Raw genomic sequence first — 15,202 nt, 5'->3', positions numbered from 1 at the left:
CACTCTGTGACCCCATCCCGCGTTCGACGCGTAGGGCGACGCCGACTGGAAGGAGTTTCCAGAGGAGACGGCCGCCCCGGCGGTGAGCACCTCCCAGTTGAAGCACACGCGGGTAGTATTGCGGGGACACGCGAGTCCTACAGGCGGGCACTTACATTGATCCTGTGACCTCTACGCGCGCGCAGGTCATCGACGGGTGGAAGACCCCCTCCCCGCTCCGCAAGATCGAGCGCAAGGAGTCTCCGCCAGCGGAGAAGCTCGCCCCGGCGGTGAGCGCCTCGCACGCTGCGGTTGTACGCGCAGAGCCTCAACTATTGACGCACCCACCGCGTGCGCGTGCGCAGGGCATCCCCGACAGAACCACCTCGTCGAACCCGCGCCGCAAGAAGGGGCGCAAGGGCGCGTCCGCCCCGATCGTCCGCACCAAGAGCATCGCCCCGGTCGGCGGCAACAACCGGTTCGGGGCCCTGCTCAAAATGGACGGCAACGAGGGCATCCTCGGCGGCACCGGCAAGGTGCCCCGCGGCTCCACGCCGTCGACCACAGACTCGGTGCTCGCCGCCTGCATACATGCGGCCTCCCCCCCCGCTCGCCGCTCAACCGCCAGTCTCCCGCCCTCCTGTTCAGGGCGCGACGGCCAACGTCGAAACGACCACGATTACCACGCCGGAGGGCTCCGTCTCTGCCTCCGGCTGGTTCTCTTGGCCCAAGTTCTGCCCGTTCTACTTGCTCCGCCTCTTTGGCATCCTCGCGCTGCTCTGCCTCGGAACCGCGTTTGCGCTCTCCTCGTACTCTGCCACCTCCGCGCTTCTCTCCTCGCAGTGGCACGAGTCCCCGACTTCCTTTCCCGCAGTCACAACGCCGTTCACGCCGGCATCGCCCAACGGCTTCTGCGAGGTTGGCGGCATCGACACCAGCTCGTTTGTAGCCATCGTATCGTCGGACAGCGCGCCCGCCAACCACCCGGTGCGTGCTCGCTCGCGCGTGCTAGTATCCGCGCCGCGCAAGCTCGTGACCAACAGCCCGCGCGCCGTTCAGGACGGGCACGAGGAGGGGCGCTCGTGGGAAGCACTGATGGACGAGATCGGCGAGGCGGTGGGCGAGCCGTTGCACCTAATTGGCGAGCCGCTGGCGTCCGTCAAGGAAATTTACGAGAAGCAGCCGGTGAGCGCCCCTCTGGCTCTTTGTGTGTGCGAGCTTTGTAACCCGCTGACGGAACGATTGCCTGTTTGCGAGTAGGCCGAGGCCGACTTGGAGACCGTCCCGGCCTCGCGCAACAGCATGGAGCGCAAGGGCGAGCCTGAGATCGACCTCGTCGGTCCCGTCTACAGCAACAGGACGGGGATCATCGCTCGGGGACGCGACACCGTCTTGCCCGTGAACGACACGTCGCCCGAGATACGGCCCGCCGACGCTGGGAAGCCTGGGATGCTGGAGGTGCGGAAGCTGGTCGAGAATGGCCTCGGCGCGCCCGTCGCTAGCATGCACGCCGGTGGCGAGTGGCGGGCGAACGAGGGATTGACGGACGCTTCTCGAGTCCCAACCAAGGACCTCTTCCTCCAGCGTTGTCGGGCCATCGAACCTCTTCTCGCGGCCACGCTTGAGGAGTCGGCGTGGCCTGCAGAGGTCCGCACCGTCGCCGACTCGAACGCGGTCGAGTCAGATATCTTCTCGGTCCCAAGTGTGTGCGCCGACAGGCAGCCGCACTGCGCCGCCCTTGCGTGGCACGTGGAGCCTCGCCACGCGCTCCGCCACGCGCTCACCGACGAGCTTAACAAGACCGACAAGCCGCCCGCGGACCCACCGGCCGACGAGCGCTCCATCGAGCTGCCCTCCCCGTTCCACTTTCCCTTCATCAGCGGACACTCCTCTTCCGCGCCTGGCCGCGCACAGCTGCGCGGTCAGCTTTGGGCCGCCTTGTTCTTGCTGCTCGGAGCGTGCGGCGCCGTGCTGCTCTCGGTGCGGAGGAGCAAATCGGGGCGCCTCGTGCGGTGCCGGACGGGGTTGAGGCGCGAAGCGTGGCTGCTTCTACTCGCGATGCTTCCGCTGGCATCGCCAGTTTCACCGTCGCAGAATGCATGTGGTGCGTGCGCCGCATGCAAGTGCGTCGCGTGCGTCGGTGGGATCCCTCCGGGGTGCTTTCCCTACGATCCTACCGGGGAGGAAGGGCCACCGAACGCTGAGGTGTGCATTGGCTTTTCTGGCATTGATTGCTCTCCGCCGCCGCCGCCGTCCTTGCCATCTCCACCCTCTCCGCCCCCGCCACCGCTGTCCGCTCCATCACCGCCAGTTTCACCGTCGCAGAATGAATGTGGTGCGTGCGCCGCATGCAAGTGCGTCGCGTGCGTCGGTGGGATCCCTCCGGGGTGCTATCCCTACGTGGGCTTTACCTACGATCCTACCGGGGAGGAAGGGCTACCGAACGCTGAGGTGTGCATTGGCTTTTCTGGCATTGATTGCTCTCTGCCGCCGCCGCCGTCCTTGCCATCTCCACCCTCTCCGCCCCCGTCACCGCTGTCCGCTCCATCACCGCCGTCCGCTCCATCAATCGACTTCCAGGTCACCGTGGGTGGCGGCAGCTACGAGTCCGAGGTCTCGTGGACGCTGACGTGCAGCGGCGCGTTGATTGGCAGTGGAGGGGCCCCCTACTCTCGCACCCTGTCCGCGCCGCCCGGCGAGTGCACGCTCGACATGTACGACTCGTGGGGCGACGGCTGGACCGGCATCGAGTGGGAGGGTGCGGGCTACACGTTCACGCTCGACTCCGGATCCTACGGCAGCGAAACTTTAACCCTCACCCCTTTCCCACCGTCCTCTCCGTCGCCGCCGTCGCTGCCGCCGCAACCACCGCCCGCACCATCGCCACTACCGTTGCCGCCGCTGCTACCGCCGCCGCTGCCGCCAACGCCGCTGCCCCCGCTCGTCCACGGCGAGGCCCTTGCCCGCACGCCTCAAGACATCCAGGACGAGATCAACAAGGCTGTGGACCAGGGCCGCAGCGCGAGCGTCTTCATTCCGCCGGACGCCCGCCTTGTCTTTAGCAGCAGCGTCGATTGTAGCGGCGACATGCACCTCTCGGTTCGGAGCAGCGGGGAGGGCGCGACGCTCGACGGCAAGAAGAGCTCCCGCATGTTCTACATCTCGAGCGGCTGCAGTCTCTACCTGGAGGCGCTGCACTTTGTGGACGGGCGTGGCCAGGAAGGCGGTGCGGTGCGCGCTAATGGCGCTGGCGACATCGCGATGAAGGACGTGTCCTTCACGGGCTGCGAGGCCAGCTCGGTGCGCCGCCCTCTCGCCCTCTGACGCCCTCGCCGCTTATGACTGCACGCCCCAACTCGCGCAGCACGGAGGAGGTATGGCCGTGGTCGACAGCGGCGACGTCTCGCTGGACGGCGCCAGCTTCGGCGAGTGCAAGGCTGGCTCTGTGCGTCTCCCACGCCCGCACACGCTTCCCTCCCCCACACGCACGCTCGCACGCCATCACCGCAGCCGGTGGGAAGCGGGAGGCGAAGGGAGAGGGAGATGGGGTGGCAACGGGGGGGATCACGCCTTCCCCAAAGGGCCGCTCTGGGCTTGCCCGCCCTCTCTCGCTCTCTGACGCCCTCCCACCTCTGCAGGGCGGAGGTATGTTCGTGGACAGCAGCGGTGGCGTCTCGCTGCAGAGGGCCAGCTTCAGCGAGTGCACGGCTGATGTGCGTCTCCCACGCCCGCACACGTTGCCTCCCCCGTACACGCACGTTCGTATGTCATCACCGCAGCCGGAAGCGGGAGGCGAAGGGAGAGGGAGAGGGGTGGCAAAAGGGGGGGCACGCTTTCCCCAAAGGGCCGCTCTGGGCCTGCTCGCCTTCTCTCGCTCTCTGACGCCCTCCCCGCTTATGCCTGCCCGCCTCACCTCGCGCAGTACGGAGGAGGTATGAACGTGTACCGCAGCGGTGACTTCTCGCTGGAGGGCGCCAGCTTCAGCGAGTGCACGGCTGCCCTGGCGCGTCTCCCACGCCCGCACACGCTTGCCTCCCCCCACACGCACGCTCGCACGCCATCACCGCAGCCGGAAGCGGGAGAAGAAGGTACACGGACAGGGGGTGGGCAAAGGGGGGCACGCTTTCCCCAAAGGGTCGCTCAGGGCTTGCCCGCCCTCTCTCGCTCGCTGACGCCCTCCCCGCTCATGCCTCCCCGCCCTAACTCGCGCAGTACGGAGGAGGTATGAACGTGTACCGCAGCGGCGACGTCTCGCTGGACGGCGCCAGCTTCAGCGAGTGCACGGCTGCCCAGGCGCGTCTCCCACGCCCGCACACGCTTCCCTCCCCCCACACGCACGCTCGCACGCCATCACGTCGCCGGAAGCGGGAGGCGAAGGGAGAGGGAGATGGGGTGGCAACGGGGGGGAGCACGCTTTCCCCAAAGGGCCACTCAGGGCTTGCCCGCCCTCTCTCGCTCTCTGACGCCCTCCCCGCTCTTGCCTCCCCGCCCTAACTCGCGCAGTGGGGAGGAGGTATGTTCGTGGAGGACAGCGGCGACGTCTCGCTGGAGGGCCCCAGCTTCAGCGAGTGCACGGCTGTCAAGGTGCGTCTCCCACGCTGCCTCGCACACGCTTGCCTCCCCCGCACACGCACGCTTTCCCTAAAGGGCTACTCAGGGCTTGCCCTGCCTCTCTCGCTCTCTGACGCTCTCCCCGCTCTTGCCCTCTCTCGCTCGCTGACGCCCTCCCCGCTCTTGCCTGCCCGCCTCAACTCGCGCAGTACGCAGGAGGTATGCACGTGGAGAACAGCGGCGACGTCTCGCTAGAGGGCGCCAGCTTTGTCCGTTGCACGAGTGGCACACAAGCGGTGCCGCGCGCCCCCTCCACAAGAGGGTGCACAGACTGAAACGGGAGACCAGACTGTGTTCTTTTGTAGGCTCTTTATCTCACTGGCATCGAGCGCCTAGCTCTCGCCAACTCGCAGTTTGTCGACAACATGGCGAGCCAAGCCCCTGCTGCACTCTTCTACTCCTCCGGCATCGCTGCCACCGGCTCGATCCTCCGCAACACGACCTTCTTCGGCAACTCTGCGCCAGGCAACATAACAATCCTCGCCGCCTCGCCTCTAACGTGGGACTGCCCGCTCGGCTCTTGGATGCCGAACGTCGGCCAGCTCTTTGGCGACCTGTCCGGCTGCAACAGGCTCTGCGCCGAGGGTCACTACGGGGACGCGTCGGACCACTTCACCTCCGACTGCAGCGGCCCCTGCTGGCTCGGCCACTTCTGCCCAGAGGGATCCGTCCTCCCACAGCAGTGCCCCCCTGGCACCCACATGCCCAACAGGCGGGCGGCGAACATTTCGGACTGCTTCCTCTGCGCCTCCGGCCAATACCAGCCAGAGAGCGGCCAGGAGGAGTGCTTGCCTTGCGCCGCGGGCTCCTTCTCCCCCGACGTCGGCAGCGCCGCCTGCGAAGCCTGTCCGAAGGGCGGCGTCTGCGAGGACGCTGGCGCCGCCTCTCGCCTTGTCTGGCAGCCTTGCCCCGCGGGCAGCTTCAACCCGAACAGAGGCTCCAGCTCGAGCGCGGCGTGCGAGCTGTGCCCCATCGGCACGGCGAGCGCGGCACCGGGGGCGGAGAGCAGCGAGACGTGCGAGCCCTGTGAGCCTGGCCATTTCGCCGCCACGCCCGGCCTCTCCAAGTGCGAGCGATGCTCCGCCGGATCCTACCAGAAGGACACGGGCGCCGCCGAGTGTCTCCGGTGCAAGCCCGGCAGCCTCTGTCCTCGTGGCGCGTCGCTCGAGCTGCCTGCGGCGTGCGAGCCGGGTACATACGCCAACGTCACTGACGGCGACGGCTTGCCCGACTGCTTCGACTGTCCGGCGGGCTCGTCGTGCGGCGGCGGCGCGGCGCCGCCGGCAGAGTGCTCGCCGGGCTCCGTCGCCGCCACGCCTGGCCTCGCCAAGTGCGAGCGCTGTGAGCCCGGCACCGCCTCTGGCGTCGGCAGCGAGTCGTGCAGCGAGTGCGCTGCGGGCACTTACGCCGCCAACCCCGGCCAGGGCCAGTGCGTCCCTTGCCCCTACCCCCTCAGCAGTGAGCGCGGCGCCGTCATCTGCTCCTTCTGCCAGAAGGACTTTTACTTGCTCCAGAGCGCCGACCCGGCCGAGATCTTTTCCTCCCCGACCGACTACTGCAAACCTTGCCCGCCAAACGCCGAGTGCTCGGACGACACCGCTCTCGCGACCATCGGCGTCCCAGCCGGCTATTGGCGCGCCAGCCCCTCCTCCGCCGTGCTGACGGCGTGCCGCGATTTTGGGGGCGACCGGGCCGGCGAGGCGCGGTGCTCCGGCAACGAGCGCGGAGCCAAAGAGGCGTCTCGCCTTTTGGAGGAGGGGGGCTCGGACGAGTACTGCGCCCCTGGCTTCACCGGCCCCGAGTGCCAGCTCTGCGCCGCGGAGAATTACTACCTCGTCGACGGCGACGAGTGCAAGGAGTGCGCTCCGCGCGGCGCCGCTGCAGGCAGCATCGCAGGCATCGTCCTCGGCCTCTGCGTCGCGTGCGGCCTGGCGGCGTGGGCCTTCAGCATGACGGACTGGCGGGAGAAGCGATACCTTGGCCCAATCCTCCGCTTTGCAGACCGCTCCGTCAAGTACTACGTCGGGGGCGGACTGACGGCCAAGGTGAAGATCCTGTTTGGCTTCTACCAGATCAGCACCGTCTTGTCGTCCACCTACTCGGCGCGGCTGCCGGACAAGTACACGGGCTGGACCGACGAGCTGGCCAACGTGATCTCCATCGACTGGTCTGGCTTCTTCTTGCCGGAGCAGTGTCTAGGCTACGGTGAGCGACTCCTCGTCAGCGCTCTCTCCCCCGTCGTCCTCATCGCACTGCTCATGGGAGCGGGAATCACCTTGCGGCTCCACAGCTGGCGAACCGCGTCGCCACCGCGCCCAAAGCTGTGGGCGGAGGCGGCCCTCGGCCTCCTCGACCTCACGCCCGCCGGCTTGGTGCTGATCTTCTGCTTCGTGCCCTCCATCAGCGCCTCCATCTTCCGCGCGTGGTCGTGTCAGGCGCCTCCAGCCGATGACTGCCGTTGCTCACGCCACCCCTCAGACCCCACCCCTCAGGCAACGTGCTGCTGATAGGCCTACACCATCTCTCCGCCGAACGAGCCCCTGGAGCAGGTCTCCTACATGCGGCAGGACGCGAGCGTCGAGTGCGGCACCGAGGATCACGAGTCCATCACCGACGTCGCCGTTGGCTTCATCGTCGTCTGGCCCGTCGGCTCGCTGGTCCTCTTCACGTCGCTCCTCGCCGCCTGCTACAAGCCGCTGCAGGCCAAGTCGCCGAATGCTCTGACGCGGGCCACCGGCTTCCTGCACCGGGAGTACGAGAAGACCTGGTACTGGTGGGAGGCGGTCGAGCTGGCGCGCAAGCTCGTGCTCACGGGCTTCGTGCTGCTGATCCCCGAGAAGAACGCATTCCTTCGCCTCGTGGTGGCGACCCTCGTCTGCTCGTGCTACGGCTTCATACTTTCCGCCGTGCGGCCGTACAAGCGGGTCGAGGACAACGTGCTAGCCGTCGCCACGAGCCTCGCGCTCCTCCTCCTCTTCCTCGGCACCAACTGGACCACCATCTTCCTCGGCATCGAGGAGCGGTACCAGGAAGCCGACCCCGCCGATGTCCTCGGCTTCGGCAAGCTCAATGCGATCGTGGACACGATGATCGGCCTCGTTGTTTTTGCGCTCGTGGTCTTCTTAATCGGCGCCGTCGTCGCCGCCCGCCGCGTCGCCAAGGTCCCCACGGTCCGTCTCGTCTCGACTAAGCAGCCCCCCGAGCTGAGCATCGTGACCGGCCTCACATGGCACCTGTTCCTCTCGCACATCTGGTGCGTCGCGCAGCTAGGGAGGGTGATCAAGCCAGGCCGCATCCAACTCCAACCCCCCCTAACCATGCAGGTCGACCGGTCAAGACGCCGTCGGAAACATCAAGAGTGAGCTCGAGCTGCTGGTGCCGGGCCTCAAGATCTTTCTCGACGCGCGCACAGGCTCAGCCGCGCTGCTTTAACTACACACAGCCCTTCCGACGCACCGCGGAGTGCGCACAGGTGGATGATTTAAAGGATATTGGGGCGCTGGAGGAGTACATCCAGCACACGCAAATGATCCTCTTCTTCCTCTCGTGTGGCTACTTCCGCTCCCGGGCGCGCTCTCGCCGCCCTGTTCCGCGCTCGGGATCCTCTGGCTCTCAACGCACCCGAGTTTGCTGCGCCCCTCGACACTCCCCACGGCTCACCGCCCGCCTGCTTGCGTGCCACCAGAACTGCCTCCGCGAGATCCGCTCGTCGCTCGAGATGGACAAGCCGCTCGTCCTCGTGCAAGAGGCGGACCCTGCAAAGGGCGGCGCGACGCTGCAGGCGCTGCGCGGCGAATGCCCCGAGGACCTGCAGCCGGACATCTTTGAAAAGGGCTGGGCGCACACCATCTACATGCGAATCCAGGAATTCCAGCGCGTCTCGCTCAAGACCATCGTCGAGGCGCAGCGGGACGCAGCCGCAGCCCTCTCGCCCCTCCCGAGACCTCAGCCCCGGCACCCTTGAACTACAGGCGGTGCTCCTCTGCTCGCCCAACTACGTGAACCAGACCTCCCTCCCGCTCTGCGTGCCGGGCGAGCCCGAGAGCCAGTTGCTCGCCTTTGCCAAGGAGACCATGCTCTGGGCCTCGCCGGCCAACGCGGGCGCACAGGTCTTGGCTGAAGAGATTGCCGACGCCGTTGCCGGTCTCACGATCTCCACCGCCGATGCTCGGCCGGCCACCGTGACGCACATGCTGCTCTACCTCAACGAGGACAGCTTCAGCGACGAGCGGCTGGCCGAGCAGGTCAAACAGGCGCGCCAGGACAGGCTGAAGATCGTCATGGCGCACGAGAACGACCCGGACCGTGGCGGCTGCCTCTTCTCGAGGTTTTTCGAAGTCACCCCGCAGGAGCGGGCTGGGGTTGGGTCATTATGCTCTCAATCTCAGGCGCGTAATCTCCCCTCACCCGCGTACCCTCCCTTGCAGGAGCTCATCGCCGATGGACTCTACAAGGACCTCGCGCGCTCGTGCTTCCCGGGGCGCCACCACCCGGCGCGCGCGCGCTTTGTTTACATCTCTTCTTGCGCACACCAGCGGTACTCGCCAGCCAGGGCGTTCCGTTCTGCAGGTGTCGCTCGCGCTTCTGGCAAAGGACCTCGGCGCGACTCCCGCTCGGGCGGGCAGCGTCGCAAGGATGAGCCGCCTCTCGGGCAGCATCGCCAAGCGTGGCAGCCGGCTCGTTCCCACGATCAGCCGCCGCAGCTCTGCGAAGACAACCACCGCGGGCGACGGCTCTGGAGGCGAGGCGACGGTCTCGGTGGTCTCGGAGGAGTCCGCGGTCTCGGTGGAGGCGGTGCAGGAGCATGTCTAACCTTGGCGGCTGCACACACGGCAAACGCCATCTTGAGCAATTCACATGAGCAGGCACAGCGACCCGCCGGGGAGGAGGGGCGGGAGGCGTTTGCCGCGTCGGCGACCCACATGGGTCTGGGTCCATATCCGCCGCGCGCTCTCGCAGTGATGGGGGCTTTCGCGCAGCGGTGTGCTGCGCGGCGAGCCTCTCTCTGGAGCGGCGAGGCGTAGTTTGGGGGGGGGGGGGGGGGGAGGCACGGGGATGCACAGCTGAGGCTCCGTCGCCGTACTCGCGTGCTTACTCCGTGTCCCGTGCGTCGTTGCATTTCCTTGAGCGGTGCTACTGGCAGGGTGTGGCTCTTAGTTGCGCCGTGAGCGCTGGAGTTGATTCATGGTTGTAGAATGATGTGCGAGCCTCCATTGATTGGGGGCCTCTTCACCGCACACCGCTCACACGCCGGCCCCAGACGCCACTCCAGCCAGACCGTACGTATGGGGTCAGGGCACAGGTGGGGTCAGCTGACGTCAGGGGTCAGGCTCCCGGTCCCGCCGGCGCCCCCCCGGGCGGGGCCCCGCCAGAGGTCAACCGAAAAAGCTGACGCAGAACCCACTTTGGAGGGGTCAACCCCCCAGCCAAATGCACAATCATCCCCCACAAGACCCAGAAGCCTGTCTGTATAGAGACGATCCAGAGCCGTAGCGAGTCTAGAGACTAAAGTAGAGTGCGCCGAGAGAGCTCGGCTCGAGCCTCGACGAGAGCGCCGTGCCCGTGGGGAAGCGATTGATTTCCATCCAGGAGGTGGGACGCCGAGCTGGACATGGGGACAGGTTCGTACTCTAGATCTAGCAAGGTGCGCGCGCGGCGGCGACAAACAGGTGAACGAACGAACTCACATATCGGCCGGCACTCAGAGAGGGGCCCCAAACCCCAGCCCAATGCGCCACTACAAGACCAGAACTTACACGGAGAGGGGCTAAACCCCCAGCCCAATGCACACCCCCTACAATAGACCCAAAAGCCCAGAGACGACCCAGAGAAACGCGCCAATGCGAGGGGGGGGGAGGGGGGAGGCACGAACGGACGTCCGCCTGCTCCATCAAGCTCGAGGCTCCAAATTCCTTAGATGGAGAGCAAGACGCACGCCGCGTAGCCGCTGCGCGCGCCGTAGTCCCACGGCACGTAGTAGGCGTGTGCGTCAGTGGCGAAGCCGCCACGGAAGCCCTTCAGGCTCGAGTTGGTGTCGGCGAGGTTGAGGTACTCAACTGTGCAGGCCGACCAAACGCACGCTGGCGGAAAGGTCGGAGGCGGCGCTACCGGAGGCGGCGCAAGCGGCGGCGACGGAGGCGACGGAGGCGACGGCGGCGACGGCGACACCATGCCCACAAACTTCCGAACCGCCTCGAGCTCCTCGCTCACGCTCGCGAGCCCCTGCGAGACACCGTCCTTGAGCTGCTCCGTGACGAACTCAGTGAAATTGCCGCGAAGCGCTTCGATCCGCTCGGGACACTCTCCCCGTCCGCCGTGACAAAGTCCGTCGCGGCGTGCAGCTCGCCGCTGCACGTCAGCTTGCCGCCTCCCTCGCCGGTCAGGCGGGTCGGCGTCAGGTCGGGCGTGCGGCTGTTGAAGGAGATCGTCGCCCTCCTCCCCGTGATGGCGAACTCGTCGCCAGTCGCCAGTCGCGGAGGAGAGCTGCCGCCGCGCCGCTGCCGGCGGGCGAGCCGTGGCCGCCGGCGGGTTGGGCGGGGCCGGCTTATCGCGGAGCGCGCCGATCTTGGCGTCCTTGCGCTGCGAGCCCCTTTTCGCACGCCCCCACGCGCGCCTCCAGCGCCTTGAGGTCCGCGGCGCTCACGAGCTCGACCACCTCGCCGCCGAGCTACTGCGTGTAGTGGTTCAGGCTCGTCTCCCGCCAAACCAAACCCTGGCGGGCGCCGCGGACCAGTTCCGCGAGCGCTCGTCAGCGGGTGGTGTGCGGCTCTTGCCGTAGTTCCTCTTCGGTCGCCTAGCCCCGGCGCCGTCAGTCGGACGCCTGCGTGTCACGAGTGCGAGCCGCTCGCGGTTCGTGTACGCCCGCTTGCGGGTTCGAGCGTTCGAGTGGCGGGCCATCCCGCTTGCGGGATGGCTTAGCGGGTTCGAGCCGTCACACATTGGCTGCCGGGGTGTGCCGAGGGGGGGCTGGGGGGGCGGTAAGCCGTCATTGCCCGGCGCTGCTTGCAGCGCTCTGGGTGGTAGTGGTAGGTGGCTTTCAAGAGTGGTGCTCTTGGGAAGAGGTTCCTCATAGATAGAGCTCCTGCCAGGACGTCTACGCAGGCGGTCTCACTGCCAGAGGGACATCCAAAAGAAAAAGGAATACAGAAAAACGTTGCGTCGAGTCTCACCGCAAACTATCTCGGCACGACGTCGCAAGGGGGGACGCACGCAAAGGAAGTAAACTCCACAGCAAGTCCGCAAGTCAGGTAGTCAGCGCGAATGGGTGGCTGCAGCTCCAAGTCGACCAACGACGTCCTCGCCGAGCCGGTGCCGCAGCCGCAGCCGGAGCAGCTTTGCATTGCCGCCGGCTCTGCTGCCAACGAAACCACGCTCGACGTCGCGCCCGCTGAGATCTCAGCCGACGGTGCAGCACCTTCGGACGTGAAGCCTGACGGAGAGGAGGCGGTGGCAGAGCCCAAGGAGGCGGTGGGAGAGGAGATCGCAGCCGAGGACGCGCCTGTTGCGACCGAGTCCGTCGAGGAGATGCTGCCGCCCGCGCCGGCCACAACGGCGTCCTCCATCCTGGACGGTGTGGCCGACTACCTCTCGGGCCGCAAGTCTGAGCCTGCTGTTGAGGAGACCGAGGAGACGGCGGTGGCCGACGCGCCGGCGGCGGAGGCGCCTGATGTGGCGACGCCGGTTGCGTTTGAGACGGCGGAGGGCGAGGAGCCCAAGAAGGAGGCGGCACCAGCCGACCCGGCGCCTTCCGAGGCGGAGTCCGAGGAGCTGCCGCCGCCGGCTGCGTCGGCCAACTCGTCGTCATGTTTGGACAAGGTGACCGACTGCATCTCGGGCTGCAACTCTGAGGCTGCTGTTGAGCCTGTCAAGACGGTCGGGGCGGTGGAGGCCGAGTCGCCGGCGACGGAGGAGCCGGTCGCACGCGCGCTGGTTGAGGTTGCGGTGGAGGCGCCAGAGGAGGCGTCGGCGGAGACGATCGATGAGGTGGAGGCACGGCTGGAGTACTCGCAGGCGGCGGCGGCAGTCGCAGCTGGCGAGGCGGCCCCCACCCCGCGGCCAGGTGAGTCCATCGTTGGCATCATTGCCGCATTCCTCTCGCCGCGCAAGGGCTCCAAGCCCGTGATCGAGCAGCCCCAGGCAGGCGAGGAGGCGCCGGTCGAGGACGCTGAGGCGCCCGAGGCAGCGCCCGAGGCAGCGCCCGAGGCAGCGCCCGAGGCAGCGCCCGAGGCAGCGCCCGAGGCAGCGCCCGAGGCAGCGCCCGAGGCAGCGCCTGAGCCTGCCGACGAGGTGGCTGCACCCTCGGCAGCTCCCGACGAGGAGAAGCCCACTCTCCTGCAGCAGTTGTCCAAGGCCTTGTCCAATATTCTCCCCAGGGTGCAGTGCCTGCCCTCCGCTGGCCCTTCTGCCGACGCGCCGGTCGTCGCGCTCGAGGTCCGCAAGACCTTGTAGTGTACAAAGGTCCAACGTCTGCTAGTACAGTCCCTCTACAGTGCTCCAGCCATGTGTATGTCCGTACGAGTGTGTCAGTGGCTAGTCAATGGGGTTCGTTCAGATCAACAGACGGCGCTTTACTCATAGATCGATGACATATTTATTTCATTTATTTCCGGTCTGACGTGTCTCTGTCCCTCTCCACGTACTCTCTTCTCTCGGTGTGTGCGGTTATAAAACGCCCTGGACCTGACGTGATACACAAAACAGAAAATCACGCGCCTCTCAAGAGCACCAACCGCCCCTCGCGAAATACACGGCTGTTCCGCCAGCGGTGCCCAACCTCCCTCTCGCGTCTACCCCCCCCCCCCCCTCCAAAAGCCACCGAGGGAGAGGCGGACGAGACAGGAGTCGGAGAGGAGCAAGAGGAGAGTAGGAGAGGAGGGATGAGGAGTATGAGAGGAGTTGGAGAGGCCTCGCAGCGAGGGAGAGACGGAGGGAGGGAGGGAGGGAGGGAGGGAGGGAGGGAGGGAGGCAGAGAGAGACGCGGCGCTCACAGCGCCTCGATAGGCTCCACCGCCTTCTCCGCCGCCGCCGCGAGCACCTCGATGGCGCGCTCGAGCGGCAGCTCGCCCAGCTCGCCCCCCTTGCGCATCTCGAGCTTGAGGGCGTTCGCGCCAACCTCGGCCTCGCCCACCACCGACAGGATGGGCACCTGAGGGGGGTCGGCGAGAGTGGGACGGGGTGGGGGAGGCGACGCGGCGAAGCAGGAGGCGAGGAGGCGAGGAGGCGAGGAGGCGAGGCGAGGAGGCGAGGAGGCGACGGAGGCGACGGAGGCGAGGAGGCGACGGAGGCGAGGAGGCGAGGGGGCGAGGAGGCGAGGAGGCGACGGAGGCGAGGAGGCGAGGGGGCGAGGAGGCGAGGCGAGGCGAGGGGGCGAGGCGAGGCGAGGGGGCGAGGAGGCGAGGCAAGGAGGAGAGGGGGCGACGGGGCGAGGAGGCGAGGAGGCGACGGAGGCGAGGAGGCGAGGGGGCGAGGGGGCGAGTGGCCAGGAGGGAGACGAGACGGCGGGTTTCGGGGGGCGGGCGAGGCCAGCGCGGTGACGGGGCGGTGAGCGTGCAAGCGACTGGCGTAGCTTCGCACCTTGTCCTGGTTGGCGACCTTGATCTGCTTGCCGACGGATCGGCCGCCGGGGTCGACCTCCGCGCGGATGCCCGCCGCCTTGAGCCGCGCCACCGCTGCGTCGCAGTACGGCCGGTAGTCGTCCGAGACGGGCAGCAGCCGCAGCTGCGTCGGCGCGAGCCAAAAGGGGAAGTCGCCCGCCGTCGACTCGATGAGCACGCCTGCGGACAAGGGCGGTGTGAAGAGACGCGCTCACAGATGGGGAGCCGTCGCCTGCCGTCGGCTCGGTGAGCGCGCCGAAGAACCGCTCGAGCGACCCGAAGATGGCGCGGTGCAGCATGATCGGCTGCTCGCGCCCGCCGTCCGGCGACACGTACTCGAGGCCGAACCTACCAGCCGCACGAGTCTAGGGGTGAGGCCCCCCCCTTTCGCCGTCTCGCCACGCCACGCTCGAGGCCGGACCGCTGCGGCAGGTTGAAGTCGCACTGGATCGTCGAGCACTGCCAGAGCCTCCCGATGGCGTCGCGGATCTTGATGTCGATCTTTGGGCCGTAGAAGGCGCCGCCGCCTGAGAGCAGAGACGGCCGCTCAACCGCAGGCCACACGGCGTCCGCAAACGTGCGCGGCGCCGCCGCCCTCGTCGACGTCGTACTCCCACCCCTTTGCGCCGAGCGCCTCGCGAAGGGCGCTCGTCGCCTTGTCCCAGATCTCGTCCGAGCCGACCGCCTGCTCACAGTCGCCTTGGTTTGGCCGCGCGGCTGCCGTTTGAGCGCGCCAGGCCTCGCGCCGACCGCCTTGTCGGGCCTCGTGGAGAGCATCACCTGTCGCGGACACGTCGCGGAGGCGTCACGGCATGGCCCGAGCCGACCGCCTCCTCGCGGAGAGAGCATCCGAGAGAGCATCCGAGAGAGGGGTGGGGGAGGGGTGGGGGAGGGGTGGGGGAGGGGGGAGGGGGGGGGGGAGCATCGCCTCGTACTCGGTAAAAGAGCATCCGAGAGAGGGGGGTAGGATGGGTGGCGGGGAGGGGGGGGGGGGGGCCTCTCCCCCTAACTCGGGGAAG

At 67.6% G+C, this 15,202-nt stretch overlaps 3 protein-coding genes across 3 annotated transcripts in view; 1 reads left to right on the top strand and 2 right to left on the bottom strand.

Moving 5' to 3' along the window:
* Nucleotides 1-10,503: 10,503 nt before the first annotated feature.
* EMIHUDRAFT_237043 (hypothetical protein) lies at nt 10,504-11,529 on the bottom strand (the record flags this gene model as incomplete). Its single annotated transcript, XM_005778510.1, has 2 exons — nt 10,504-10,641; nt 11,302-11,529. The coding sequence occupies 2 exons, from the start codon at nt 11,527-11,529 to the stop codon at nt 10,504-10,506; spliced, it is 366 nt and encodes a 121-aa protein (XP_005778567.1).
* A 321-nt stretch (nt 11,530-11,850) lies between these two features.
* On the top strand, nt 11,851-13,038 carry EMIHUDRAFT_237042 (hypothetical protein; the record flags this gene model as incomplete). Its single annotated transcript, XM_005778509.1, has 2 exons — nt 11,851-12,453; nt 12,697-13,038. The coding sequence occupies 2 exons, from the start codon at nt 11,851-11,853 to the stop codon at nt 13,036-13,038; spliced, it is 945 nt and encodes a 314-aa protein (XP_005778566.1).
* Nucleotides 13,039-13,573: 535 nt separating this feature from the next.
* Nucleotides 13,574-15,202, bottom strand: part of EMIHUDRAFT_430171 (threonine-tRNA ligase) — a gene marked incomplete at its 3' end in the record, with an annotated part of 5,865 nt that continues 4,236 nt past the window's right edge. The window contains exons 8-12 of the mRNA XM_005778508.1: nt 14,788-14,882; nt 14,605-14,729; nt 14,399-14,531; nt 14,164-14,349; nt 13,574-13,735 (exon numbers count right to left, since the gene is read on the bottom strand). Of these exons, the coding sequence (XP_005778565.1) occupies nt 13,574-13,735; nt 14,164-14,349; nt 14,399-14,531; nt 14,605-14,729; nt 14,788-14,882 (701 nt within the window). The remainder of the gene's footprint in view (nt 13,736-14,163; nt 14,350-14,398; nt 14,532-14,604; nt 14,730-14,787; nt 14,883-15,202) is intronic.

This window comes from Emiliania huxleyi, assembly GCF_000372725.1.
Source record: "Emiliania huxleyi CCMP1516 unplaced genomic scaffold EMIHUscaffold_244, whole genome shotgun sequence".
Lineage (NCBI taxonomy): Eukaryota > Haptophyta > Isochrysidales > Noelaerhabdaceae > Emiliania > Emiliania huxleyi.
The sequence above is the reverse complement of the archived record's forward strand: the minus strand, read 5'-3'. Positions and strand labels throughout refer to the sequence as shown.